Raw genomic sequence first — 17,049 nt, forward strand, 5'->3', positions numbered from 1 at the left:
TCCATTCCTGAGGTTTATATTGTTAAACTGTGTAATCTTCTGAATAAATCAGAGAGTGTGACTATATTTGATTGTTTCCACCACACATTACTCATCCTCTCAGCTCAGTATTCCCCAGAGTCTCCCCAGAGCAACAGGCACTTTTTTTTCTTTTCTTGAAAAACACAACATTTGATTATTCAAATCAGGCTACAGAAGATACATGCTTGCCGTCTGGGCTTGGCACTTTATTATGTCGAGTAAAAACTATTGCAGACCCTGGTATAAGAACAGGAATACTGTACTGAAGTTATGAAAAAGCCATGGAAAACATGGGGTGATTAAAAAATGATATTTATTTTCCAAGTCTAGCTGTTTTTTATATTTTTGGAGTGCCATGTTTTCCATGGCCTTTCATGATACTTTGACTGTAGCAAAGCATTCAAAGGATGGGTTACAAGAGGAGGCACATCTGTCGCATATCTTAATGTACTGAAGTTATTTTACACTTTGAGACTGAAATCATTAGCAAATTATTACCTTTCACATGCATATCCCACAATATATTCCCTGAGTGATCAGAGCTACTGAGCAGCCTGGACTAGGTAGAGATTTAAAGGGAACATCAGTCAGTGTTATTCCTGTTCTGGGACTGTTCAACCAATAAGAGTGAACATTAACGACTTTCTCCCAAAGCCAGAAAACTGACTTGAACCTATGATGTCATCAAGGCTGTCCATAAAGAATGAATGGGGAAGGTTGCAGAGTTGGTAAGAGCACCCAGGGGGGACCTCTGTCTTTTCTAGTTTAGAGATGATAACACTGCGATAGAAGGAAGCTCATGGTTGTGAACTCTCAGACAGACACTCTTTGGGGTTCCCCGCCTATTTATTGACGATGGTGTAACATCTTGATGACATCACAGGTTCAACTCTTATTTCCCTGGTTTTTGGCTTTGGGAGAGAATTTTGTTCCTTCATTCATTTCCTCCACCTTCTCAATCTGTTTCAGGGTCACGAGGGGGCCGGAGCCTATCCCAGCATGCATTGTGTGGAAGGCAGGTTCTTATACCAGCCCTGCGTTCAGCCCCGACAAAGCATAGTAAAACGTTTATTTAAACGGAAACGGTGGGGCGTTGAACACCCTGTTGTGTTACGCAAGCGTTGCAACTATGGCAGCTTAGGAGGCCATTCTTTGCGTTCTTTAAATACGTGTTTAATACTACAAAATACACTCGATGTTACAGTCACTGCCCTTGCCGTCCAGAATAGCAGAGAACATCCCAATGGAGTGAATGGGTTTGTGGAAACTGTGCTTCCTAATTATATTATATATTATAGTGATCCAGCATTTGCCTCATTTGCATTTCAGGATGAAAAGGCAAACATTTCAGGTGAAGGATAATCCACTTCTTACCTCTGAGACTGTTAGGATCTATATGAGCTAATTATTTTATTATGAGGCCTATCATTATTGCTGATCACTGTTGTTGTGATATGATATTGTAATATTTACCATTATATATTTAGAGAAGTAGAGTGGAGTAGAAAAGTTTATGAAAGTGTCACTCCACAATGGTACAAACAATAGCAAAAGATACAAACACGTCTTCTAATTAGTTCAGTTGTTGAAGACACCAAGCTGCAGCGGACGCATTTGTAAAGGACTTTTGTTGATCCATGGTGCACTGCCTTTTTAATACGGCGGGGTTTATATACACGTCGCTGCTGATTGGGTAACAGCTCTGACACACCCACTAAACGAGAGACAACGTACCTCAAAGCCCGGTGCACACCGTTTCACACCGTTTCGAGGAAACATGACGTTCAACCCGAAAACCGTAGCAAAACGGTGCACACCGCTTTCAGATTGAACGTGCCCCAGGGTATGCAATAGTTTTTACTCTACATAATAAAGTTCCTGGATGCCTGTCTATCACAGGGCTAACACAAAGACAGACAAACACAATCACATTCACATGTATGGGCAATTTAGAGTGTCCAATCCACCTGACCTGCACACAGAAAAATAAAGGTGCGAACCGGAACTGAGTAGAACCATTTCTGTTTCCACAAAGAACCTTTCAAGAACCTTTTAAAAGGTTCTCAGCTCTTAGTTATTCTTAATCTCAGTTGAGGCTTGAAAATAGCCAAACCCCTGTGTTGGAGCCATTTCATTTAATGAGCAAATTGTAAATATTTTAAGTAAGTAGTTTTACTGGCTGAGACTGATACCAGCCTACACATGACGTAACAGACGTGCGGCAAGAGCTTAATTGAACCAGGTGTGCAACAAAGAAAGAAGACGTCACAGAGAAACAGTTTTTCAATCGCACGCTCCTCAGTTGTTGATTACCTTTTCTTACCGTTTGTTGATTTGATACTTTGAACTCGTTTTGAATAATTTCCTTAACCTACTTCCTTAAGCTACTGTGATTTGAACTTGACACGAGGCAGCGATGTATATATACACACTCACTCACATAGTATTCAAACATTCATTCACATCATCTGGACAATGAGACCTACAAGCAAACCCATCCCACAGTAACAAGGTAACCTATACGCGTGTTGGAAGTCTCATATGGCGTCTGACTGGCTTAATTTGACATGAACATAGAAAGCCAGAACACCCTCCATAGTATATATTGTGCAAATGAGGCTATACAAGGGCAGATAAACAAAAAACACAATGCAGGTGTCTGGAGTGCAGAAATGGTTCTTTAAGCCATTAATGTCCGCGGTGGAAATCAAAAATTTCCTTTGCAGCAGTTAAAGTAGGCTAATAGCTAAGATGAGCACAAAATCCATTGGAATTTTTAAAATCGGTCAAAGTATGAGGCCACAGCACAGGTTTTTCTTAACATACTGTTTTTAGTAGTTAGTCACAAGGGCTCTCTGATTTTAGCCGTTTTCACAAAAACACTAGTGTACATATAGGTTTCCATGATCACATGTTTAAAAAGATTTTTGCACTTAAAAATCATTCTCCAATGTGTTTTCAGGGAGAAATGATGAGGAAAAGTAGCTCCAGTTTGATTTTGTATGAAATGCCATGATTTTCAATAAAAACACCTCTTGAAAAATAGGAATTTCAGATCTTCATATTTCTTTCTGCACACATGATCTGGGCTCTGACAATATAGATTCACACACGCAAAGTGGTAGAGATGTTGAGTTGGGGTGAAAAATGGAGATTTAAAATAGACCAATTTTATTGGTATCGGAATTCCCATAGGAATACTATATAAATAGCTCTAAAGTCTGATCAATCTCAATACTGTACCAAGATAAAGAAACACATAATTGCTTTTCTTTTGGAATCTATATTGTCAGAGCCCAGATCATATGTGTAGAACAAATTATGAAGATCTGAAAAAATAAATTATGTGTTACTTGCTGATATTTTACTTATAAGTAGAAGTAAAAGTACTGGTGTAAAAAGTAGTAAAACTAGTAAATAGTATCTAATTTAAAATGTACTCAGAGTAAAAGTTACTGAGTTACTTTTTTATAAAAGAGAACACTGTTAGATGTGATCTTTTCCATGCAATTCTAAGGCAGAGATGACAATTCAAACTTGATTATTTCAATTGGAAAATTTGGAAATGACAAAATAAACTGCACATACCAAGTAAAGCCAGATTACTCTTCTCTTTGCTGACTGTGCATGGCTCCACAATTTGTCGATTTACATTGGTCCAGTTTCTGATGCTCTCTTGGTGTTAGAGAGACACAAAATTTGTAATCTGTAATGGATGTGGTTTAAAATGTAGCCAAGTAAAATACTTCGGTAAAAACATTACTTAAGTAAAATTACTGAGTTTAAAAACTACTCAAAAAAGTACAAGTAGCCTACACAAAAAAGCTCAATTACAGTAATGAGAGTAAAGTAATTAGTTACTTCCAGACTTGCTTATCAGCAGGCCTCCCTGTCCCCATTTTAATGTATTCAATGTGTTTTCTGTGCGTTCTCTTTACGTTAGCATGGGAACAAACCCGTCTCATAAATTCACAGTTGTCTTTGAACACAACAGTCACTCTCATTGCAAAATCACTTGCTTCACTTGATGTCTGTGGAAATTGTATGTTTGCATTTGTAGAGACTTATTTACAGTAAAGTCACACAGCCTCTATCACATACTGTGTATTCATGTTCATGTTTGTGTGTGTGTGGACACTGTTGTCCCTGCTCTGTTGTTCCTTTATACAAATAAACCGGGAAGTAAATACTGAAGTATGCAAATGTTTCTGGAGCTGTGTCCTGTTGGAATCAGTCCATTACAGCCACGCAGTAATGTCTCTAAATAAAAATCTGATAAAACTTTTAATTATAGATATTCAACTGCTACTTGGAGGTCTGTACCAGAAGATGGCCATGTGCTATAACTGAAAATGTCAAAAAACAAGTCCAGACAAGTCTTGGCAGCAGGGTTTGGTATCACCTATTTACAGGAAATAGTATCTATCTCTCTCTCTGTGTGTGTGTGTGTGTGTGTGAGATCAAAGGTGTTGGAGGCCGGCCCAGTGTGGAGTTTCCCAGTGGCTGTTCAGTGCTGGTCAACAGTGATGGGCGAAGACAGAACAGGTAACAGCTGCTCCTGTACGGTCCAACAGCAGCAGGTAACCAGACAGGCCTGACAGTGTTAAATATTTAAATAACTTCATTGTCCTTTACCCATTGTTCTGTTAAAGAGTTGCTTTCTGGCTCAATAAAAAACAGGTTTGTGGGTGTGACTGGTGTAAAAAAAAAAAAAAAAGTGATGATCATTAAGAAACGAGATGCAGTGTTAAAGGTAGAGATGCTTAAAAACTGTAACTTGTCAAAAAAAAAAGATTAGAAATATTTTATGAGGGTTGAATAAACCCCATTCTCTGCCCCGCTGTCCTTTTCTTGAGCCATGAAGTTTATACAGTTTGGAACTGTATAGTTACTTCTAATTTATATTGAATATGATATTTATTGTATTGTCTTGTGTCTGCACATTTGACTGCATTTATAGATACTTTGCAATGTGTATTTTGTATTTGTGTTATGCAATGTATATTTTTGATACTTGATTTCCTGGGTTAAAGGCACAGCTGTTCTTTATTATTATTGATCAAAAGACAGAAGAGGAGCCAACCTGTGTCACATGTATGTACAAGAGAGAGAATGTCAAATCGCGTTAGCTTTTAACAATAAAGAGAGCTATTTTAAGACAATCAACGTTGCTGTCCTCACTGAGTGAGAATTTTTTTTTGAGTTTTCTAATCTACATCAATGTAGTGGGTGACTCAGCAGAAACCACACAAACTGAACTAACATTATAAATAGAAAAGGAGAAACGGAATGGAAGATACAATCTTTAGCCTAGTTTCAGATATACGATAGCCAAGTATGGAGAATGAGAAAGGCGTTGTTCCTTGTGTGAGATTAAGATGCTGTGACTAAAGCGACCACATGGTGTCTGACGACCATAAACAACAAAGGACACTTTTCATCCCAGTATTTATCTCTAATTTCTTGGGCAAACAAGTCATTCAAGATTCTCTTCTAACATGAAGGAGATAGTGTTGTTATTCAAAGCTCAGCTGTAAAAAAAAACCCCCCAAAACATTACTGCGTATAGTTCAGATAGAGTTACGTAGAAGTCACATTGTTGTTCCAAGTGAGAGAGCAAGTTAGGAATGTGTGTAGGCTGGACTGGCCTGAAATACAGCAGGCAGCTAGAGATAGGACACTTTAAAAAAGCAGTAAAGCCTGAACATAACAGTCCCAGGAGAAAATAAAACACCTGCCCATTAGACACAGCAGCATCTTTATCCCTTTATCAGTCACTCTGTTTTTCTTTTGAGGTCCATCTTTCTCCTTCCAAAGAAACCAAGTTAATAACATGACAATAACAACACATTTTATTGTTGAAATAGTGATAACAGTGCTACAGTGGGGAGGTGGAGAGTCAGACACATGACAAGCGGCGAGTGGAATTTGAGAGCTTTAGCACAACGGTGAAACTCACAGGACAAAAGGAAGTAAGGACAGACGGCGCTATGAATATGAGGACTGGTTTCGATTGCATGTAAATTGATTAAATGTCAAACAAGCCAGGTGTGGTTGTCACATCAACAGATAACAGTAATATAACGAACAAGAAAAGCAAGTTGTGCATTAAGGACAGATCCGAAACTAAACTGTATTTGAGACATTTGATATTCGTCAAATGTGGATTATAATCTGAAATCCCTTCACTACTCCAGACGACTTGTAATGCGGAGTCAGGTGCTTTTCCCACAATCATATGATAAGCTGGACAAATGCAAAATACACAGCCTACACATACACAAGACAACACACACTTCAGTCTTCTCTCGCCAATCATTTACCGCAGTTCATGGAGAGGGTTCCTCCTGTTCCCACACTGAATAGAGAAGTTCCCAGCTTCTCTTTTTCAGTGAGCTGGAGCTACATGCTAACTGAGTTTCAACCTCTCATGGCTTTTAGCCTTCAGGTTAATGCTAGCAGCACAGTGAGGACAACACAGGCCGCTCACAGAGGCTCGGGTCTGGGAGGGCAGACATTTTGGAATGTTAACTCACCCCTGGTCAGCAAAGCCTTGACCAGCAAGGCCTTCGGACAGAGATAAAGGTACGGGGTTAATGAGAGGGCAACCTTGTGAAACTACATGAGTCTAAACAAAGACACACTACACAGCTTAATCAGTCTTTTACCAGCAACATAGTCTTTCCTGGCTCTAAATCCGTAAAGGTCAAAGTGGAAAAAGAGGGTGAAACTGTGCTGCATCACACTGACTCTCCCTTCCTCATAGTTCCTCTTCAGTCTTCACCTGAACCACCTGGGAGGGGCCGTCCTGCAGCAAGGGCTCCGGCTGCTGGGTGTGGCTCTCGTTGACAAGGTGGTTAAACTGCAAGTCGTTGTACAGGGAGAAGTCCTGTGCGTATGGGCCAAAGTTTGGGTTAAAGTTCACATCCATGATGCCAAATGGGATCGTGGAGTTGCCATCAGCCCCCTGGTCGAAGCACATAGAAGAGGCTAAGTTTGGGTCGGACAACATGGCCCTAAACGAGGGAATATCCAGCAGCTGGTTAATGAGGGTCAGGTCATCGGTGGCTTCATAGCTCTGGTTAGCGAGGTTAGAGTCCTGCGGGGCGGTGTAACTTATTTCCCCCAAAGCGGAGGCACCGGGCGGGGCAGGGGGCGGCCGCTCCTCTGGGACCAGCATGTTCTCGGCCTGGCTGAAAGGATGGAAGGGCTGCGAGGGGGACGGCTCCGCTGCAGCTGGACTTTGTGCTGCGGCAGAACAACAAGACCGGTGTTAGAGAAACAACAAATAACTTTAACAAATATGATGGTAAATTAGCTTATCAGGGAATATACTTTATATCTGGGTCATGCTTTGGGATCCTTGCCTTTTCAACCTTGACATTTTTCAAATCTTTGCCAAAACTTATAACAACAATATTTTAAATAAGTAATAATATTATAATAATAATTATTACTTATTTAAAATATTAATTTAAGGCCTTTGTGCTTAATAGAGGGGCATAGGCATGAGCAATTTTGATGGTCTGTGTATATGGGTAGTGCGTGCACACGGCTACAAAACCTACTAAAATCAGCTTGCAAGATGCAATAAAATAAGCCTGTAATAAACAAACTGATAACCATCTAATAGATGAACAAAAGATCTGAGACTTTCACAATATCTGTAACTAGTGTACAAGTGTATGATAGAACAGTGAAATGGGATAAAGTACATTTAAATATTTGTATATGATTATTATTTGTATATGAGATTATGAGTAGATGGCAAATTGTGGGGTTTATTTGCATGTCTAATTTACATCCAAAGGCAAATTTGTTCCAGGGCATTAGGGATATCTTAAAAGCTGTTTGTATTGTAGTCTGTTGAAAAGCAATGCATTGTTTTTCTCTTTTTGATTACATTTTTGTGGCAATTTTACTTCTAATACAAGCAAACTGGTCTGACGGAGTCAGAGCCACCTGCATCATTGTATCACTTAATCCCCTATTTGGCTACGCACATATAAGCAAAGTCAAAAGGGGAGAACAAAGGTAATATTTCAAAAGAAAGAAAGGGAAGGACAAGGTCCAAGCCTCACCTGCTGAACAAGGCCTCTCTGTGAAGCTGATGTCTGTCTTTATCTTTCTCTTCCGCTTCACCTCATATGGATCTGAAACAGGATCAATTCATAAATACTTTAATTACTCTCTATTGTAGTTTGTGTCATAAAATGATATGCTATTTAGAGTATGTGATTTTAGGACAATTTAGGCATCAGGAGCTACAATGAGTGCAACAGCAGAAAAAACTTCAATTCCTAGATCACCAAAATGACAAGCAACCAATAGTTAGGAGTTGAAGTGTCAGACCGTAGTGACCTGACAATATTTCTACAACTACAGGATGGTGTGGAAGAGAGAACTGCTAGGAAAACATAATAAAGACAGAGTTAGAGGGGAATAGTGAGAGCAATTAGATTGAGTAAAAGAGAAAATAGATCATATTTAGCATGTCAAGCAGATTGTGTGCATTGGGAACGGTGACAGCAGAGTGAGAACCATTGGAGACTTATCAAAGCACACTTCATCTAAAGCAAACTCCTCTTCCAACCATCAGATGAAACATGAGCCAGCGCTGCGCGGCAGAGTCGGGTCTGACCTGGGTTGTGCGGCAGGTAGGTGAAGCTCACGGCCTCGCTGTCCATCCGGTCGGAGAGGCGGCGCAGGACGACGCTGACCTTCACTTCCTCCGTGATGTCCTGCTCCTGGTACGGCGGGCTCTTGAACACGATGGCGATCTGCCGGTGCACGTCCGTCTGGGCGAACTCCCCCTTCGCCTCCCACGACCCTCGCTTGAAGATGATCTCTATGTCGTCTGTGGATCCACGACAATACAAATCCACATTGAGAGATCAGGAAAATAGCTACCTGACTACCTGACGACCGATGCGAAAGCTGCAGCTGGAATCCAGGATTTTATTTTATCCTGGTTTTAATTATGAGCAGCAAGTCTAAAGTGTTGCTGCCATTTGTATCTTTTATCTAGTGTAGAATACAACAGCTAGGAATTCAATTTCAACAAGAATCTGAGGTATGAATTATGTAAGAGCTAACAGAAGAAAGCTAGATATAATAGCTTATATATATATATATTGAAAGCTAATATAACCAACTTTTCTGTCTCTTCCTTAGCTTCAAGTTGAATTCCTTGACTTTAACTTGTACTGATAAGGTTAATTAGGCCCAATTTTTGACATTTTCAAATGCTACAAACGGCCGTACCATACAACTTAAGCTCTGACTGATTTAAATCCATTCTGTGTGTGTGTGTGAGAGAGATATTCCCCCCCCCTTACCTTTCTGCACTTTGTCACACAACATGTAAATCTCTGTCTTCCCAGTACAGGACCCGCTGTACAGGTTCAGACAGCTGATCTTCAGCTGTGAAGTAGTGGTGGCCTCTGTGAAAGACACAGAAGCATCAACACACACGGTGAGCATCAGCTGTGTTTTTCAGGAAGGAAACACATTTACATATCTTTGGTGCATTACACTGTAACAGGTCAACAGTCGTGCATGTGTGTGTGTGTGTGTGTGTGTGTGTGTGTCAATGCTCTTACTCTTGTCGTAGACAGGGTTGGACACCACAGGGCTGAGAGAGTCCTTCCTGCTGTCTTCCCACTCTAGCTCACACTGGAAACACAGACGCACTACATTCATGTCCATATCTTCAATGCTCTTTGAGTGACCGGCTGAGGAAGGGACACCAAATAAAAGAGTGACATTAACCCAAAGGTATCCTATAAATGGATAGATGGATAGATGATAATGTGGTAGCCGAGTAATAAGGTGCATGTGTGGCGCGTGTTTTGGGACCCATCTCACTTCTAAAGGGGTCGATATTTTGGCTTCTTCTCTTCTGAAGTGAAGCATCCAGCTCTTTCCGCCTCACACACTGGATGCCAAGGTTAGAGAAGCTACAAGGTGAGACAGAAAACACGCAGAGACATATTTAGTCTGCACATAAGTTGTGTAACAGATGGCTAATGTGCAGTAAACAATGTGATGAAGAGGAGGATACAGGGCATGAAGGAAATGCAAAAAAATAGATATTAGAGTCTATGGGGGAGAAGGGGAGAGGTGGGCTTTTTTATACTTATTTGATAAAAGGAGGTGTTGGAAAATAAAGGAGAGATGGATGTGTACCTGTGTCGTCTGTTGCTGTGAGGGTTAAAACTGACCACACAGATTCCTGAGCCTTCAGGACAGTCTTTACCCACAAGGCAGTGGGGGTGCGGCCGGTACGGTAAATCTTTGGTCACCAAGGAAATGGTGACTGTAACCTTCTTTATGTGCTCAATGGGGCCCTGAATCTGAAAGGGTGAAAGGCACCAAAAGAGAAAAGAGAAGTAGAAAGAGAATGTGGGAAAGAAGTGGGAATTGTGGTGGGGAGAAGATACAAAGAGAAAACAGGGCCACAGTAAACATATTGTCCCATATAAGTAGGCCGAACAAATACGTCACCTTCTTTTGACCTAAAATTGTAGCACCCTCTTGAACCAGTCATTGGAATTAGGAAAATGCTTAAATGCAAATAGTAAGCTGCATAATTTCCCCTAGTTTCGTCAAAATCTGATCAGTGGTGTCCGAGATATCGCACATGACACATGGATGAGCAAACAAATAATGCAGTGTGTCCCACAGGCTAAAAATAACACCCACATGCTTATTAATGTGATTTTTAAAATGTTGCAATACAGCGGTATGATGCATCATTTCCCCATGTTTTGTCAAAATCCGATTAGCAGAGTCCGGGGTATCGCTCATGACGGACAAACAAACAAACAAACTGAAGGCGACAGATCCATAGTTCTCCCCCCAGTTTTATGGAGGGGGATAACAAGAAATAGATTAATTACAGATAAATATATTATTGTACTTGAGTAACCAAATACAAATGAAACCTGATCAAAGGTGGAGATCCACTGCCTTTTGACCGTTACACACACTCACTAGCACTCCTAGCACTTCTCACGGGGGGTTCACCCTTGTGTGAACCCCCCATGAGAAGTGCTAGGAATGTAACCGTGCGCTTGCGTAATGTGACAGAGAACGCGGAGCAGTGTTTGTTAGAGTGCGTGTGGGGGAGAAACCGCCTGTCTTTGACCACAATCGAGTTTGGATTTGTGGGGACTTTCTATTTCAGCCCTACAGCCCACATCCTTGCCACTCCCTCTCATCTTCATCAGTCAGTGCAGAAGGGTTTGGTGCACAGTGACACAAAACAAAATAAAATGTGGGTGAACCCTCCCTAATCAGGGACAGAAAGTAACGTCCCTTCCATGTCAGAGACAAAAAACACTCACAGTATGAAGCATCTGGAGCAGGCAAAGATATCGGCTTGTAAAAAGTGACTATATTGTATGTCCACACAGGTTTGATACTTGTACCAAATGTGACTGAAAAAAAATAAAGATATTCTTATGATTCTTTATTGTAATGTGTAAGCAGCAGCAGCAGGATGGAGCAGTACCTCTATGGCAGGTTGAGTCTTGTTGGTTTCTGTGGTGGACGCTCCCAGGATGCTGCCAGCCGACCGTCCCTCGCACTCGTAGCGGAACCTCATGCCTCGCTCCTTGGGCTCCTCCACCACCACCAGCTGGGGCTTCTCCAGGATCCGCTCCAGCAGCTCCGTGTCGGCCCGGGCCTGAGAGGAGAGAGCGCCGGGGCCCTTGGAGGCCGGCGGACACGCGGGGCCGCGACCGCGCCGAGAGGTTCCCCGGCCGGGATGAGGCGACGCCATTTCCCTGGAGCAGGACGACGGCTGCAGATGCTGGGGGAAGGTCACCTGTGTGAAGAAAACAAAACAAAAAACATGCTTATAAATTAAATATAACTCTCTAGGGGTGTAACAACTGACCAGGTGAAGACTAAGGGAAAATAAACAGCCAGACACATAGGCATGTTTGAATATGAAATTTTAAGTGCTTAATGGTGAGAAAGTTATCTCACATTGTCAACAAGAGTGCAGCATCATAAGCACCAAAACTGGGTTAGTGTGCATCCTTCCTCCATACATGCGCTTTCTATCAGTAGATATAATTTACCATGTGCTCATCTGACTCCACCTCTAACATTTTGCTGTTTTAATCTGCCGTTACACCACAGACCACCAGCCTTTCCGTTTTCCCCTAAAACACACCGGATCAACACATCTCTCTCTCTCTCTGGCGCTTTTACTTTCTCTATAACCGTCTCCAAGGCTCCCTCCTCTTCCCTTCTCACTTTCAGTCCAGCTCGGCCCAGCTTGGACTCACAAAATTGTGCAAAAAAAAAACATATCAAAAGTATCCCAAACAACATGTTAGCCTAACAAAACAACATACTGTAACTTTAATTATCATCTCTATTTGAAGATGAAGCGTGATCAACAATAGAAAAGTAAACAAGCCTGCGGGGAACAAAGAAAAAGGAAAGAAGTTGACCTCTTTGTCAGCAGTGCTGCAGTTCAGCCGACTGAAAGCTCACTGCGTGAGACGGCTCTGCCTCAGATCATGTGTCACACCATCCTATCGAGGCACAGATGTGTGTTGTCATGTACACATGTGTGTGTGTCTGAGCGAGTGTTGTGTTAGTGTGGGCATACCTGTTCGTCTAAAGCACCGCTAAACAAAAGCTTGGCTGACAGAACCGGAGAACAGGAAGCAGGAAGTCTGGTGAACTTAGCGCGGATCGACCAATTGGAGGAGCCGAGCGCGCAAAGAATGTGACCTTTCACCCCGGTGGGTTTGGCTAGCCGAGAGAAAGGAAGGCAAACCGAAAGTAGGAGTCGGATTACAGTCTTTCCAAGTCATCCGGCCACCCCCCCCTTCCTCCCTCAGACGAGCCCACAACATGCAGGGGGGGGGTGTGGCCGCCTCTCTCTCGCTTCACAGGCTCACAACACGAGTTATAACTAAAATAAAATTCACAAACAAAACAACATTTAAGATGTCTACTGAATCATACAGAAGGGTCATATGCAAATAAGAAGGAGAAGCCCTTCCTACGCTGCCTTTCTGTGCAGGTTAGACTGCTGCACCGTCTGATCAGATTACAGCCTCTGATCTCCTGCTCTCTGTAAACCACGTGCTTTACGGTAAGAGCCGGACCCTGACTAAATGCCTAACGACTCTTCATAACAACAAACCTGACAAGCACCTAGATATAAACACGGGCTAAACATGAACGGCACTGCAGAGTTTCTTCCATCACCACCAATAATCCTCCGAATGAAAACTGCACAGTCACCTCTTTTTATATCCCAGTAGAAAATAATCCCAACGGTAACTTCCTTCCTTTGATTTGTCAGTAGTTGAATATTAACAAGCTTTCACTGGCTACGCAGAGGTAAAATGTGCAATATGTAAACAACGGCATAGCGGTAACTGTGGTGACAGGCTCACCATCCGTCATGACCTTTACTGTCAGTCAGATATAATCACACTGATAGGTCAACTGCACACAGAGAAATAAGGTTTGTATGCCAAATTCCCTTGATAACAGAATTGTATGTAGTCCATTTCAGAAAAATACATTCTGAGAAATACTAGCACTCTAATGGCATAAAATGAAATGTCTCAGTATTTAGTTTGTTTTTGTCAAAAGGGTTTTTTTCCCCTCCATTAGTGCCAATAACAGCCATGAACTACTACATTAGGTAAATGCATGCATTCAGAGTCTTGAGATTACAGCTACAATTATGCAACTCTTTTGACATTACAACAACATTAAATAAATAGTATATATTATACCTGATCAGTCTGTGTCTGTGTGCACAAGCATAAATCCCCCGGTTTGCCTCAAACTGCCGACGCTCACTTTTTCTCGACTGGAAAAACTCCACTTTCATGTGGTCACTGTGCTATCTCTATCTCTTTCTCTGTCTCTAACTCTGTCTCTTTCTCTATCTCTAACTGTCTCTTTCTCTTTCTCGAACTCTGTCTCTTTCTCTATTGCTCACTCCACCTACATGTTTAACCCACAACTGAATGCTCTTCTCAGGGCGTTGTCCAGAGTCATTCTGGGAAACGTAGGAAATCACTAACTGAAGTAGAAGTATAAACAAGGCAGGTGGGTAACCCAAAAAGTAAAGTATAACACTGCATCACAAGATTACTCATGGAATCACAGATCGATGATATATAACAGTGTTAAGAGTATCAAAGCGTGGATTTTTCCTTTAAGATACACTAATGAATAAAGGTAAACTTGAGTCCGGTTCCTCACCTGGGGGGCCGTGCCTCTTGCCACCAGCACCGGCTGGGATGAAGGCGAGCTGCTCTGCCTCAGCATCCTGTGGTTCTGGCTGAGAGGCTGACAGTGGAGGTCTGCAGGGGGGGGAGGAGGCCCGGGGAGGGAGGCACCCGAGGGACTCTGAAACCGCTCCGAAACCCCTACTTCCTCGGTGATCAGCTCTTGGATGATGTCTGCAAAACACGCCCGATAAAAGAGAGGGAGAGAGACACTGTGAGCAAAACCTCACGTTGCTGTGAAATATCAAAACACAACCCAAGATGGAAATGGAGGAAGTAGAGACACGACCGATTAAATACTCATCTGCATGTCACACATGAGTTCACACAGGTCTAACGCTTCACATCCGCTAACAGACACATGCATAACTGTATATCTCTGTGGTGTAAGGTCAGACTACTGCAAAACAGATGGAGAGATACTCACCCAAGTCTGTCTCTACCGGTACTGCAGGAGCTACAGAAGAGAGAAGGCAAACTGTCAGCAAATAAAGCACAAGACAGCTGCGCGTGCAGACTGTGACGCGGGACTGGGACAAGGCAGAGGAACATCCTGGAGTTAGGAGGGATGATGTGATCCCGGCAAGAATATGGGTGTTGGCTCTTTCTCTTAACAAATCACATGCTGCTGAAGCCGAGTGATGTCAGCTCGCGCGCGCGCACGCACACACACACACACAAACACACAGAGCTGGAAAATGACAACCCTACCTGGGGTGCCGTTGAAAATGTCCATGTCTCTCATTGCATACGAGATGAGGTCAGCAGAAGGATCACGAACTTTCTCCCGTCCCGTCCTCTCGTCCCAACCAGGATAATCCTGGTGCTCTTCTTCTTCTATGGCGAATGCAGACACTTCTCTTCCGTGTTTTTGGTCAACTTGTCTTGTCCCAATGATAACAGCTGTCAAATTGGACAACAAGACCAAGTGTCTGTCCGTGTTTGTGTTGAGGTGTGTGCCTGACGACCGACGCCAGCCATGTGTTGAGCGCTCTGAGTTGTTCAGGTCGTTTTTACTTCGGTTTCCGCACTAGCCGAGATGTGACTGGCTGTTGATTTGGGGTGTGGAAATCCCCTCACGTCACGTACCCAAAACGGGAAACCCCCCCGGGGCCAGGTATACACGGCGCCCTCCTTCACCACACCACCAAATGTAATGTTTACTAATTTGAATATTCAAGATGCAGTTGGGTGCATCGTGACCTAAAAAAAGTATTTTCCATTGAGTCGTACCGTGACCTTACGCCACACTGTTTTTTTTCCTCCCCCTTTTTTCACCAACACCCACGTAATGCCATATGCAGAACAAAACAATTTGAATATATAAATATAATATTCAAATTATCCCTCACACACACACACGCCACCCATGTATCTGCCACACACCATAATGCCAAAGTTCTCAGCTTTTCCCAAATAAAAGTAGAAACATAAATGACGTCTTGGATATTTCTCCTGGTTGCATCATGCGCCCATCCTCTCCGCTCACTCTGCAGATCCCGTGTCCGACCAAAGGAGCGAGAAGTGAGAGTTAATCATTTTTTACCATTGATACTAAACCATAAAACTGCACCAATAAGCTCACTGCACGCCTGGCAGTCTCGTTTTAAAACCTGAGAGTGTTCAGTCTCTGTGCATTTGCCATAATACGAGTTATCACTACCGCCTCGAAAGTTTCCAGGCGCAGCACCGCCATCTACAGGCGACGGGAAGCACGCGGGCGATTTAAAAGAAACGGAAAGCGAAACCTCCCCAGTTTTAAGAAACGGTTGGCAAAGAGCTGAAACAGGCCATCAATTAAAAATAACGCAACCCAAGTGCAGAAAGCCACCGCCCCTGCAGCCCGTTTTGGCTCAGGATGTGTGTGTGTATTTCCCAGACTGAGGAAGCATTTCCAGAAAGTGATCCCAGAGCCGAGAGGGCCGGTCACATGGAGACTGAGGAATATACTGGGTCACACTTGATTTATTTTGGATAGTCCAATTCTCATATTCAACTTAATATCAAGTGACTATGACGTGCAACTAAAATGTCTACTGAGTTTCTGGTGATAAAATAGTGTGAAAAGTAGACTACAGATATTAAATGACTGAGTTAGGGTTAATCTTAGGGTTACATTAGTGTGTAGAGATGCATCAAATAGGCAAATGACGTTGTTGATGTTGAATATGTACTTTCTGTCACCTGATAGATACTTGCATATCAGCATCGTACTATCCAAATGAAATGTTACAATATATTGTTTTTTCCCTTGGTACACTAAAGGTGCAGTTTCCCCTTTATGGGAGGAAGTCAATGGTGCCTACAGTATCTGCTATCTGGCCTCACGTGGATTTAATTGTATATCTAACCAAAACTGAATGATCTCCAAAGGAGATGATTTGCAGATGGAAAACACAGATTTTTGCAACTTTTTCCATTCGGTTACATACAGATCTATTTTGCACCAGCGTTACTTCAACTTTTTTTTTTGTCTTTCTACACATAAACTTTAAAGATCCAGTGCAATGATTTCAACTCGGGCAGGAAAAGTTTGATGTTGATTTCTAACACAATGAGCATCATTTTGTTTTCAGTTTTTGATGGTTAGGTGGAACAAAGCTTGTGGCACCGAGTGAGAGCCGAACCTTCCACTGCAGGCCAATGTTTCTATCTTTGGGGAACAAATATCCAGTTGGAACTTCAGCACCCAGAAACATTGGAGGAGATTTTGGTTCGTTTGGCAAGTAGCTGACTAGCTATTGTCTGACAG

At 42.4% G+C, this 17,049-nt stretch overlaps 1 protein-coding gene across 2 annotated transcripts; it reads right to left on the bottom strand.

Moving 5' to 3' along the window:
* Positions 1–5,099: 5,099 nt before the first annotated feature.
* On the bottom strand, positions 5,100–15,300 carry relb (v-rel avian reticuloendotheliosis viral oncogene homolog B). 2 transcript variants are annotated; one of them, XM_071512579.1, is made up of 11 exons: positions 15,009–15,300; positions 14,725–14,754; positions 14,272–14,471; positions 11,537–11,851; positions 10,210–10,376; positions 9,889–9,980; positions 9,624–9,755; positions 9,360–9,464; positions 8,663–8,878; positions 8,103–8,174; positions 5,100–7,269 (listed from the first exon to the last, which is right to left on the bottom strand). In XM_071512579.1, the coding sequence occupies exons 1-11, from the start codon at positions 15,040–15,042 to the stop codon at positions 6,782–6,784; spliced, it is 1,851 nt and encodes a 616-aa protein (XP_071368680.1). In that variant the 5' UTR covers positions 15,043–15,300; the 3' UTR covers positions 5,100–6,781. The 2 variants fall into 2 exon arrangements, with proteins under 2 accessions (XP_071368680.1, XP_071368681.1); XM_071512580.1 differs by lacking the exon at positions 14,725–14,754.
* Between the last annotated feature and the right edge of the window lie 1,749 nt (positions 15,301–17,049).

The sequence above is a fragment of the Centroberyx affinis genome, unplaced genomic scaffold (genome assembly GCF_046629955.1).
Source record: "Centroberyx affinis isolate AG114_WGS23_722 - 3 ecotype Tasmania unplaced genomic scaffold, CSIRO-AGI_Caff_v1 ptg006358l_1, whole genome shotgun sequence".
NCBI classification, from domain to species: domain Eukaryota; kingdom Metazoa; phylum Chordata; class Actinopteri; order Beryciformes; family Berycidae; genus Centroberyx; species Centroberyx affinis.